Source organism: Canis lupus, chromosome 32 (genome assembly GCF_048164855.1).
Source record: "Canis lupus baileyi chromosome 32, mCanLup2.hap1, whole genome shotgun sequence".
NCBI classification, from domain to species: Eukaryota; Metazoa; Chordata; class Mammalia; order Carnivora; family Canidae; genus Canis; species Canis lupus.
In genome coordinates this window covers 32,268,517-32,281,308 of record NC_132869.1, presented here as the reverse complement: position 1 = coordinate 32,281,308, position 12,792 = coordinate 32,268,517, and the positions used below count along the sequence as shown (strand labels likewise).

The following is a 12,792-nucleotide window of genomic DNA, read 5'->3' as shown; positions in this document are numbered from 1 at the left end:
TGAACTGAAGGACGCATAGGATCTAGTGGAAAATATTGAAGTTGCCTAGAAGTTCCCTCAGTGGCATACAAAGTTCCTGCCAGTAGCTATAGGGAATTTCTCTAGAGAAAGCCCCATATCAGAGGACATTTATTGCCATTTTATGAAATTTTGGTTTTGTTTTATGAATATTTATTTTTTATGGTGGACACTTCATTTTTCAGGTCATCCGCCATCCAGGTTATTTTTTGAGTGTACTGAATAATTAAAGGACCTATCAGAGAAGGGAACATAAAGCAATATAAAATGGATGCCTTCATCAACACCAATGCCATTGCTTCTGCCAGCCCACTAAATGGCAAAACAAGTTTTCCAGACAACTCATTAGGGTGTTTATAAGATAGTCATTACTACCACACTCTTGAGGTCATTCTCTCAGACAAACAAGGTGAAAAAAAGGTGTCCTGGAAATAGAAGCTATAATAACCTGTTATAAGCACAAGACTTGAGAGTCCTCAACAATTTATCTACTCAGAACACTTCTCCCTAATAGGCCTCAGTACTAAGACATAGCCTTGGGTGTTTGATTAATCAAATTCCTGCTACTAGAATTTATTAGAAATCTGAGGGAAGACATTTCCTAAGTAAAAGAGAAATTGCCAGGGATGTGGCAATTTCTACATATTCAACCAAAGGTCAGTAAAATAAAATATAAAAGAAACAATTTACCAGAGTACCACAGAAAAAGCAGGGGCCAGAGCCCTCTTGTTCACAGACAATACGCCCACAGATCAGACAATTATTGATCAGCTTGTGCTTCTGGCCCAGGCAATCACATGGATGGCGACCAGGGATCAGGACTGCAAGCCTGTTCTGTCCCTCTTTTGTGTATAAACTGACAAACTTTGTCTTCTTCTTTAAGGAGTTGCTGTTCTCTTGTGCCTAATTGTACAAAGATATCAGAAATAACATCAAATAGTTAACAGCAATGAAAATAATCAAGAAGAGAAAAACCTCAATTCTGTTCTATGACAACTTATACACCACCTAGGAATCATGACAGAAGGAAAGGAGTGGGAGAGATACAAATTAAGGGTTATCATCAAGGATCTGAAGAAAGGTTATATTCTAGAAAAACTAGCTGATATGCCTTGCTTTTTCTATTAGTAGCTTTCAGCCCTCTATTATAGCTGGTAGAAGGTAAATGTAGCAGTATAAACTATTTATGTGGCACATTTAAGCACAACTAGAGATTATAAGAAACAAAAATTCCACTAGTAGATGATACAGATTTTGAAATATGATAAAAAAAAATATGAAAAATCAAGAAAGGGGTGCTTGAGTGGCTCAGTTGGTTAAGCATCCAACTTTTGATTTTGGCTCAGGTCATTATCTAAGATCATGAGATGGAGCTCCAAGTTGGGCTCAACACTCAGCAGGGAGTCTGCTTGAGATGCTCTCTTCCTCTCCTTCTGCCCCTCCCCCTGATCATGCTCTCTCTCTCTCTCTCTCTCAAATAAATAAACCTTTTAAAAAAAAGGAAAATCAAGAAAAAAATGGCTCCATCAGAAAAAGATGACACAATAGAAAATGATCCTGAGGTCCTAGGATGGAGCCCTGCATCAGGCTTCCTGCTTAGCAGGGAGACTGCCCCTCCCCCTCCACTCACACTTTGTCTCACTTTTTTTTTTTTTTAAGATTTTATTAATTTATTCATAAGAGACAGAGAGAGAGAGAGAGAGAGAGAGAGGCAGACACAGAGGAAGAAGCAGGTTCCATGCAGGGAGCCCAATGTGGGACTTGATCCTGGGTCTCCAGGATCACGCCCTGGGCCGAAGACCGTGCTAAACCTCTGAGCCACCCGGGCTGCCCTCACTTTTCTCTCTAAAATAAATAAATAAAATCTTAAAAGAAAATCAGACATACATATTTCATTTATGCATTTTTACTCAATATTTTATGAATGTTTTCCCTAATTATATATTCTGGAGAACAATTTTATTACTTGCATGGTATTCCATCAAATGAGGGAACCATATTTATTTAATCTTTTACTGTTAAACAAGTCAGTTCAAATCTTCAAGTTTTTTTTTGCATATATATTAAGATTGATTTATTTATTTTAGAGAGGGAGAGAGTGCAGGAGGCAGGGGCAGAGGTAGAGAGAGAGGGAGTGTCCCAAGCAGACTCCATGCTAAGTGTGGAGCTCAATCTCACAACCTTGGAATCACAACCTGAGCTGAAAATAAGAGTTGGTCACTTAACTGACTGAGCCACCCAGGTGCCTTTGTATGTATTTCTGCTTACTTAAGTTAGATTTTTGAGTCATATTAATAAGTCAAAAGGATATGAACACCTCTATGGTTCTTGATGTATGCTGCCATACAGTCCCCCAGAAAGCTTAGGCCAATTTGCACTGCCACCAATAGTGTACAGGGGGATCTTGTAGTAATATAACTTCACCATCACTGAATATTCTATTTATTTTATTTTATTTTATTTTATTTTATTTTATTTTATTTTTTAAGATTTTATTTATTTATTCATGAGAGACACAGAGAGAGGCACAGACACAGGCAGAGAGAGGAGAATAGGCTCCATGCAGGGAGCCCGATGCCGGACTGATCCTGGAACCCCGGGATCACGCCCTGAGCTGAAGACAGGTGCCCAACCACTGAGCCACCCAGGCATCCCAATATTCTATTTTAAAAATTTTGGAAAAAAAAAATTGGGGGATGCCTGGGTGACTCAGCAGTTGAGCGTCTGCCTTTGATTCAGGGCATGATCCCAGGATTCCGAGACTGAGTCCCACATTGGGCTCCCTGAGAGGAGCCTGCTTCTCTCTCTGTCTATGTCCCATGCCTTCTCTCAGTTTCTCATGGATAAATAAATAAATAAATACATAAAATTAAAAAATAGAAATCTTTTAACAATTTATTTTTATTTATTTTTTTAAATTTTTATTTATTTATGATAGGCACACAGTGAGAGAGAGAGAGAGAGAGGCAGAGACACAGGCAGAGGGAGAAGCAGGCTCCATGCACCGGGAGCCTGACGTGGGAATCAATCCCGGGTCTCCAGGATCGCGCCCTGGGCCAAAGGCAGGCGCCAAACTGCTGCGCCACCCAGGGATCCCAACAATTTATTTTTTTTAAGATTTTATTTATTTATGATAGACAGAAAGAGAGAGAGGCAGAGACACAGGCAGAGGGAGAGGCAGGTTTCACGCCGGGAGCCCAACAGGGGACTCGATCCCAGGGCTCCAGCATCACGCCCTGGGCCAAAGGCAGGTGCTAAACCACTGAGCCTCCCAGGGATCCCAAAATCTTTTAACAATTTAAAATTATATGTAATACTGTAGGGATTTAATGTGTATTTATTTGAATACTAGTATGGTAACCAATCATTTTGGTGTGCCCTGGACTTAGGAAAATCTCAGAATACGGCACTCTCAGTGCTAAAATTGAGAAAGTCTCAGGCATTTAGGGTGACAAACTGGTAAAGTTAAATATCTTTTCATGTTTATTGGTCATTTGTTTTTTCTTTTGCTTGTGATGCTTCTTTACTTATTTTATTCCACTTGATAAAAGGCTTTTAAGTCTCTATTCTTTTCCCTTTAACTTAACATTATTTTGTAAACACTTTGCAATGTTTTTTTTACATGGTCATCACATTCAGAATTTTTGGATCACCTCTCTTCCATCTTGGCATAATTATTCCTATTATGAAATTTAGTTTGTCAAATTTCCCTGATTATAAATATTTCTGCTTACGTCACAGGGCTATTTTGAGAGCCATGAGAAAATACAAAAAAACTCTAAGAAATGAATGATGATGACGGTGGTGGCAGTGGTACATGGCCCAAAGTAGGAACATTTGTTTTTTATTTTTTCAAAGATTTCATTTGGGATGGCTGGGTGGGTCAGCAGTTGAGCGTTTGCCTTCGGCTCAGGACATGATCCTGGAGTCCCGGGATCAAGTCCTGCATCAGGCTCGCTGCATGGAGCCTACTTCTCCCTCTGCCTATGTCTCTGCCTCTCTCTCTTTGTGTCTCTCATGAATAAATAAATAGAATCTTTTAAAAAAAAATTTTAAAAATAAAGATCTCATTTATTTATTTGAGAGAAAGAAAGAATGAGCAGTGGGGAGAGGCAGAAGGAGAAAGAGAGGCAGACTCCTAGCTGAGCAGGGAGCCAAACTTGGGGCTATATCCTAGGACCTGGAGATCATGATCTGAGCTGAAAATAGGTACCCAACTAAATGAGCCACCCAGGTGCCCCAGGAACATTCCTTTTTTTTTTTTTTTTTTTTAAGATTTTATTTATTTATTCATGAGACACACACACACACACACACACACACACACACACAGAGAGAGAGGCAGAGACACAGGCAGAGGGAGAAGCAGACTCCATGCAGGGAGCCCGATGTGGGACTCAATCCTGGGTCTCCAGGACCACGCCGTGAGCCAAAGGCAGGCGCTAAACCGCTGAGCCACCCAGGGATCCCCCCCAGGAACATTCTTAATAACAGCTAGAATCATGCATTCTTTTAGTAAAAAAATCCATATACAAAATGTTGAAGTCCTGGTGCACTTTATTAAATATTTTCCATCTTATATATATCTCTTTCTCAATCTCATTTCTAACCAAGATGTCCTTTAATAACTATTTAATCAGGCTGCAAAAAAAAAAAATCTACCATATAAGGGCACCTCAGTGGCTCAGCAGGTTAAGTGTCTACCTTCAGGTCAGCCCTGGTGGCGCAGCAGTTTAGCGCCGCCTGCAGCTCGGGGTGTGATCCTGGGGACCCTGGATCGAGTCCCACATCGGGCTCCCTGCATGGAGCCTGCTTCTCCCTCTGCCTGTGCTTCTGTCCCCTCTCTCTCTGTGTCTCTATGAATAAATAAATAAAATCTTAAAAAAAAAAATAAGTGTCTACCTTCAGCTCAGGTCATAATCCTGGGTCCTGGGATGGAACCCATCGGGTTCCCTACTCAGGAGGGTGTCTGCTTCTCCCTTTCTCTGCTCCTTCCCCTGGCTTGTGCTCGCTTGCTCTCTCTCTCTCAAATAAATATATAAAATCTTTAAAAAAAAAAATCTACCATGTAAAAAGTGATATATCATTTTTCCATAAAATTCATGCATTTTTTGAAAATTGCCATTCTAGACCAATTTGTACACTTTGCTTTCTGAAAAGTATCAGTCACCTCACCTTTTCCATAGAGCTAGAAAAAGATTCATTCTACAAGCACTCACCTTGGCCAAATCAAAAGGTGTTTTGACCTCCTTGGTTGTGTCAAGTTCAGCAAATGCAGGAACTTCCTGTCTATTTCTTCCTTTTCGCCTACTCCTCTTTAACTGGTCTCCTGATCTCTGCCCATCTAACATTTCTTTAAAGAAAAAAAAAATTACGTATATATTTATATATATGTAAATATATACATACACGTACATAGATTGATAATAGCCGGATTCATTGATGAACTAACAGCTAATATAGAAAAGATGACGCTTAATATTCAGAGTAAAGATATGAACTCAGGCAGCTTTTAACGTTAGTTTTTCCTCTCAAACCAGAATTAAATTTAAACCATAATTTTCAAGATAACTGATGATAAAGACTACTAACTAGGATTCAACAGTAAACTAAAATCTAATAAACTGTATAATGACTTATTTAGGTTGGTGTTTATCTTTTGTATCTTTTAACTAGTTACCTCTAAGTGCTATTCATACTAAAACTGGTCAACACTTACTTTTATTTGGGTATACATATGACTTAAAAGTGTTTTTTTAATCCACGGATAAATTTTTCAAACTATTCTGAAACCACATATGTATCTGCAAACAAGCATTTTTGTGGTATTTTCTTTTGAAAAGTCTGAATTAAAACAATATTCATTACAGTTTGAGTTGAACTGAACTAAAAATATGCACATATATGATTCTGCTGTGAGGAAACAGCAGTGGCGAAAATATCAGGTTCTATAAACCAGCCCACTTACCAATATTTCAACCCTGAATTATATTAACTTACCATCTTTTTTGAAGGACTGAGGCAGAGCATCAGAACTCAACTCCTGATCATTCTTTTGCCATTTGGTTATAAGCTCCTCAATGAATTGACCTTTTTTGTCCTCATTTCCCTGAAGGAGGTCAGTAACATATTCTCGTATCTCTTCAGCACTCTCAATTGACAAAACATACCTCGGGAAGCAAAAATATAAGTTCTTGAAACAAGATCTGCTTACACTATATCTTTCAATAATCACAACAGAAATCAAGGTAGTACAAACCACTCATCAATCCATTAAAGTGTTTATTTTGAGCCAAATTCTATGCTAGACGCTAGGGATCTAAGTTTGATTATGACAAAAATCCTGACCTCAAGTAGTTCATAACCCAACCTTCATATAATCTTGTTAGAAGATTAGAACCAACGTTTTGGGGTTTGTTTGTTTGTTTTATTTTTTTAAAAGATTTTATTTATTCATTCATGAGAGACACACACACACAGAGAAAGAGAGAGAGAGGCAGAGACACAGGCAGAGGGAGAAGCAGCTCCACGCAGGGAGCCCGATGTGGGACTCGATCCCAGGTCTCCAGGATCAGACCCTGGGCTGAAGGCAGGTGCCAAACTGCTGAGCCACCCAGGCTGCCCAGAGCTAACGTTTTGAATATAGACTATGGAGCTGTCCTTAACATAGGAATACTTCCTCTAACTACATACTTGCAATCACTGTATTTTCTTAGCAACATAAATGACTTAATAGCTATACTACAAAACCTTAAATTTCTTTTTTGTTAAAAATATGAGTATATATGACAATCTAACCATTTGTTGATTTAATATTCTCAAAAAGTATAATTCAGGGAAGCTGGCTGGCTCAGTCAGTAGAGTATGCTACTCTTAAATCTTGGGGTTGAGTTCAAGCCCCATGCTGGGTGTAGAGATTACCTAAAAAAAAAAAAAAAAACTTTTCTTTTAATCTTTAAAAAATTGTAAATCAAGATTAGGATCACATTAGAATAAGCAGATCTATTTTTTTAGGCAGATCTATTTTTAAGGAAATGTTACAAAGGGTTCCTAGAACAACAGTTCAAGTCAGTATAACTTTTCTAAAAATTGACAGGCCAATATATTTGAACTGCCTTAAAAATAATCCACTAATCCCATTTAAAGGACTCTATGTGAAATATGAGACACAGGAAAATTTATGCAAAAGAGTTAACTGCATCACTATTTCAATGAATGAAAAACTAGAAGCTATTTAAAACATCCACTGATGGGAAAGACTAATGAATTCAAGTTTTTGGACTTTACAAAATGTAACATACTGCCGCTAAAAGTGAAATTTATGAATGATTATTATTGACCTGAAAAAATGCTTTCATATAATAAGTGAAATACCAAGATAGAATGTAGAGCATATAATCCCAATTGCTATAAAAGAAATGTATATATACAGACACTTAAATATAGAAAAAATGGCCAGGTTATATACCAAAATGATTACCATTGAGTTATATCATTAAAGAGAGTTTATTTTCTTTTTTTCCCCTAAGATGAATATGTTTTGAAAATGTATTACAATATGCATAGGAAAAACTCTAAGAGAGAAACAATGATTACCTCTGGATTGTGGTATTATGGTAATTTTGGTTTCCTCCTTTATCTCTTATCTTTTTTAGGTTTTTACAGTGAATATGTTACACCATTAGGAAAGAAGGAATTGAAAAAATAACTTGTAAATTAAGAAATCAGACCATGAAAGCATTCTAAGATCTGAATAAACTGTAAGTCAGACACACTGGTATCAGATACAGGAAAAACTATAATGCTAAATCCCTTTAAATTAAAAAAAAAATCATGTGATTGTACCATCACTAGTAGCATAGGTATTAGGTTGTTTTCCTAATGTGGTGGTACATTTGCAGAGTTATGATCTATAGGTGAATAAACCTATGCTTTTGAGCCTCATTAAGAGGATCTTCTAATCCATCATAGATTTACAAAGATACAATTGTTTTTCAAGACTTTTACAGTTTAATCAACTTGATCCCGAAACTGAGCAGCCCCCTTGAAAAGATTAATTGCTATCAATTTCTCATAGAATTCTTCTGCAAAGAACCTCCCCGGATCATTGAAAAGTGGTGTATTTAGGGCAGCCCCGGTGGCGCAGCGGTTTGGCGCCGCCTGTGGCCTGGGGTGTGATCCTGGAGACCCCGGATGCGGTCCCACATCGGGCTCCCTGCATGAAACCTGCTTCTCCCTCTGCCTGTGTCTCTGCCTGTGTCTATGAATAAATAAATAAAATGTTTAAAAAAATAAATAAAAATAAAAGTGGAGTATTTAAACTACCAGGGAAGTATTTAAAGATTTCCAGAAACATCGGAATGAATGTTATTTTAACTATTTACAAAGTATCATAAGAAATAGCATATATCCAAATGTGTTATATACAAAATCTTATCAAAATAGGGTCATGCAAAACAGGAGCTAAGGCCGATTGTAGTACAAAGTTTATTTGCTAATCTTGTGTACAAATCTTAATGTTCCATAAGTGTATCACTGATTAAGAAGGTACTAGTTCTGCGCTGTCTGTAAAAATTCAGGCCACTCGTGCCAAATTGTTTAAGTTAGCGCACTACCACGGTACTATTTTTTAATTAGTACAGGCAAAGCACAGCAAATTTACACAAAAATGCTTTGATCATGGCATCATGGCCTGTTGTGCAATTAATTACTAGTAAAAACCTAGTAAGTCAAATGAGTTCAAATACCATTATATTATAGGTAGCTTCAGTGCTTTTTATAAAGCTTTGAACAATTCTTATAGAACTTATGAGTAAAAAAATGCAAGCAGGTATTTAGCCATACTTCAATTGTAAAACTTAAATTTCTGATCACTGCTTTTTAAGGGTGTAGATAAATTTAACTGAGAAAAATCTAAGGCTTCAAAATGAGCTGTTAAATCACAATTTATGAAAATCAGAATTTTCCTAATACTGGTTAAGCAGACAAGATACAATTGAATACTGAGACTGAGAAGACTGCATCTAAGCATACCACATTATTGATCCATCAAAAATAGCCTCAATCTTTTTGTTGTTTTTGTTCTTACCGAGTGACTTTTTCTGTTTGGTATATTGCAAAGTCTCATTATCTTATTAGACAGCATTCCACTTTTTAAAAAATGTGTTTGAAAAAAAAAAAGAAAACTAACCTGATTTTGCTTCAAACAAGGGTAAAGATAAGCCATGTGATTTTGTAGCGTTTTTTTTTAATATAGTTTATTCCAATGTTTAAAACAAAAACCTTTAATACAAGCTTTTTAAATAGTCTCCTTGCCAACAAGTCTGTTTTCTCCAAACTCAGAAACTCACTTCCTACAAAAGCCCTAGAAATGGCAATTCAGGTTTCACCATCTATGAACAAAAATCAAATCAAGAAGCCCTTTCAGGGGCAGCCCCGGTGGCTCAACGGTTGAGTCTGCCTTCGGTCCAGGGCCTGATCCTGGAGACCCGGGATTCAGTCCCACGTCAGGCTCCCTGCATGGAGCTTGCTTCTCCCTCTGCCTGTGTCTCTGTCTCTGTCTCTCTCTCTCTCTCATTAATAAGTTTTTTTTAAAAATCTTAAAAAAAAAAAAAAGAAGCACTTTCAGGCTCTTTGACCAAGACCAATCTTTGCAGAAGTCTTGCCCTCTGCCTCAACACTGCCCTTCCACTTACCCACCCTTTAGTTGTGGGGTGAAAGTCATCCCTTGAAGTAAACCTTCCAAGTTTCTCAAATCTTAGTGGGAGTACTTTACTCCATGTTCCCACAACACCTTACATTTCCTTACATTTCCTCCAATCATCAACCAGGCAGAACCCAATGGGCTCAGTTGTCTTTGTTGCCCTGGCACCGGTTATGTAGTGCAACAAACATACTAAAATAATCCACTGAAAGCAAATAGTAAATTATGTCACCATCTCCACTTCATAAGAATTATAAATATTAAAGATAAGCCCGGCTAATCATTCATTTTACAGGCGAGGAAACTAATCTATGCAGAGGGAAATCAAGTTGTCAGAGGCTCCAAAATGATAAATGACAACCAAAAAACCAGAACGTGGGACTCCTCAGTCAGAAGCTATTTACGCCTTAACACCGCAGCCTCAATTCAAAGTCCAGATCCTAACTGACACAACCCAGATCCCGGCAAACTAAAAATCCTCATTGCAAGGTACCTCTGGAAAGACCACTCGGCTTGCCCCTTGTCTCCAGCATCTATACGGAAACCGGCTCCCGGGACAGTCATGGAGGACTAATTATCAGAGATTTGGCGTTCTCCTAAGAAAAAAGGCCTCCCCGGCCGATTGTGGAGCCTGAATGCCCTAATTCCAGACGCTGAACTGTAAAGCCAGAGGTCAAGATTCAGCGCCTCGAGACCGACAGTAGCCCTTTTTATCCTATTCCTTGACTCTCATCAACTTTTAAGTCCTCCCCGCTTCCCCTTTCGCTCAGCCAAGTGCCATCCCAGAGCTCCTTCCCTCCTGGGACCCGAACCGGCCTCACTGCATGATCTCCTCGCTGACATCCAGGCCGAAAGTTTTCCGCAACTCCTGGGTGCACCAGCCCACCAGCTGCTCCCGGGACGCCGCCCCAGCGACCGCCATCTTTCCCAGCCGGAACCAGCTGGGTTCCAACCACCCCACGTCCGGCGCCGGACTAGTCCCCTTGGCAACACCGACCTCGCTCGCGCGGGTTCCGCGGGCCGGCACCGCCCTCGCGGAGGCACCGCCCCCAGCACAGATCCCGCCCACCGCTGCCACCTCCTTTTTCCCGCTTCCTGGCGCTGTTGACGCTCCTGCCGGAGCTCGTCCGCCCGTGATTTTTCTGCGTGGTTAGAACTAGAGTTTCGGAATCGGGAATCCTGCCAACCCAGTACGATTACCTATAACGCCCACGGCCGAGGAAAAGATAAAAATCTTAATCTGAGATGCCAGCTTTTAAATTTTTTCTGGTTTTATATAAAACATTTAAAATAGCTCTTGTGGGGACACCAGGGTGGCTCAGGGGTTGAGCGTCTGCATTCGGCCCAGGGCGTGACCTCGGAGACCCAGAATCGAGTCCCGCATCCGGCTCCTTGCAGGGAGCCTGCTTCTCCCTCTGCCTATGTCTCTGCCTCTCCCTCTCGGTGTCGCTCATAAATAAATAATTAATTAATTAAATATATATATAAAATAAAATAGCTCTTGCAAGCTAGAGGAAGCGCTGTAAGGATTTGCTTTGGTGGTACTGGTTTTGTTAATCCATGTGGTCCAATGCTAGATGCTTGCTGCTAAAACCTCTTTGTTTATTTTTTAAGCCAGGTCTTTTCCAAGAGGGTCAAGACAACCCGAGAAGCTCAAGGGGAGGCGGGAACTTTAATAAAACAGGTACTGGGATTTGGCTTTCAAGGATTTCCACCTAAATTCCCTAGTGAAATTTGTTTTGTTTTGGTTTTTTTACTTCTGTAATACTTTTTTTCTCTGTCAACAATGTCCTTTTAATTTTTTTTTTTAATTTAAATTACTGTTAGTTGGGAGCACCTGGATGGCACAGTGGGTTAAGTGCCTTCCGGACAAGTCACTATCTCAGGGTCCTGCTCAGCCGAGAGTCTACTTCTCCCACTCCCTCTGCCTAACCCCCGCCCCCCAGCTTTCTCTCTCTCTGTCAAATAAATTAAATACTTTTTTGAAATTGCAGTTAGTTAAGGTGCAGTATAATATTAGTTTCAGATGTACAATATAGTGATTCAACACTTAATGTAACACCTGGTGTTTATCACAAGTTCATTTCTTAATCCCCATCACCTTTTTAACCCATCCTCCATTCTGCAGTGGTTTTATATTTTCTTAAAAATTTATTGATTTATTTTAGAGAGAGCAAAAGAGGGAGGGGCAGAGGGAGAGAATATCTCAAGCAGACTCCCCACTGAGCAGGGAGCCTGAAAGTAAGGCTTAATCTTGAAACCCTGAGATCATGACCTGAGCTGAAATCAAGTCTGAGGCTTACCACTTAATGGACTGAGCCACCCAGGAACCCCTTGCAGTGATTTTTTAAAAAGTCAAAGTATTTCAACCTGAGAAGACTAGACTTCTATGTGTTTCATTCCATTGGACAATGGACTGGAGAAAATTAGCCAGACTATTCTGGAGAACTTAATATCCTCTGATATATTTCATCAATAAATTTTTCTAACGATTTTATTTTTTTAGTAATCTCCACGCCCAACATGGGGCTCAAAATCACAACCCTGATATCAAGAATTGTACTCCACTAAGCCTACCAGGCACCCATCAATAAATTTAATTGACTGACTTTTTGTTACATTTACAGATTCTTCATTCCCATTAGGTAATGTAGACTAAGCAATTGCATTATTGGATCCTGCTTCACTGTTTTATACTAATATTTTCATTGACATAAATCAAAATTATATAAGTATTGATATACATTGGATGTAGATTGCCTTTGTTATTAATTTAGAAAACATTTTATAGCTTGAAAAAACCAAATTATCTGTGAATGTAAGTTAATAGTGGGTACAAATTTTGTTTCTTCATAAAAATATGCTACATTTCATATTAATATGACATACCCAAATTGTTTACCTGTTTCTGTATCTGTTCAGTTCCCATAATTTGAATGTTAACTTCTTGGAGACAAACTATCACAAGATTGTTTCTACAATAGGACTTAGTACATCATATAAATTATGATGAAATTATTAGGTTCTCAAGAATAAAGTATTCTTTTACATAAAGCATATGTTAATGATTG

At 38.8% G+C, this 12,792-nt stretch overlaps 1 protein-coding gene across 9 annotated transcripts in view; it reads right to left on the bottom strand.

Moving 5' to 3' along the window:
- Positions 1-10,699, bottom strand: part of TRIP4 (thyroid hormone receptor interactor 4) — a 57,116-nt gene extending 46,417 nt beyond the window's left edge. For 5 of the 9 annotated variants that reach the window (XR_012022761.1, XM_072809065.1, XM_072809067.1 and 2 more), the window contains exons 1-4: positions 10,543-10,699; positions 6,019-6,188; positions 5,238-5,371; positions 709-921 (exon numbers count right to left, since the gene is read on the bottom strand). Coding sequence is in view for 8 of the 9 variants with exons in the window: in XM_072809065.1 (XP_072665166.1) it covers positions 709-921; positions 5,238-5,371; positions 6,019-6,188; positions 10,543-10,643 (618 nt within the window). In the remaining variant the exon portion in view is untranslated. Of the gene's footprint in view, positions 1-708; positions 922-5,237; positions 5,372-6,018; positions 6,189-10,214; positions 10,483-10,542 lie in introns of those variants that run through there. The other 4 variants (XM_072809071.1, XM_072809072.1, XM_072809066.1 and 1 more) reach the window with 3 other exon arrangements.
- Between the last annotated feature and the right edge of the window lie 2,093 nt (positions 10,700-12,792).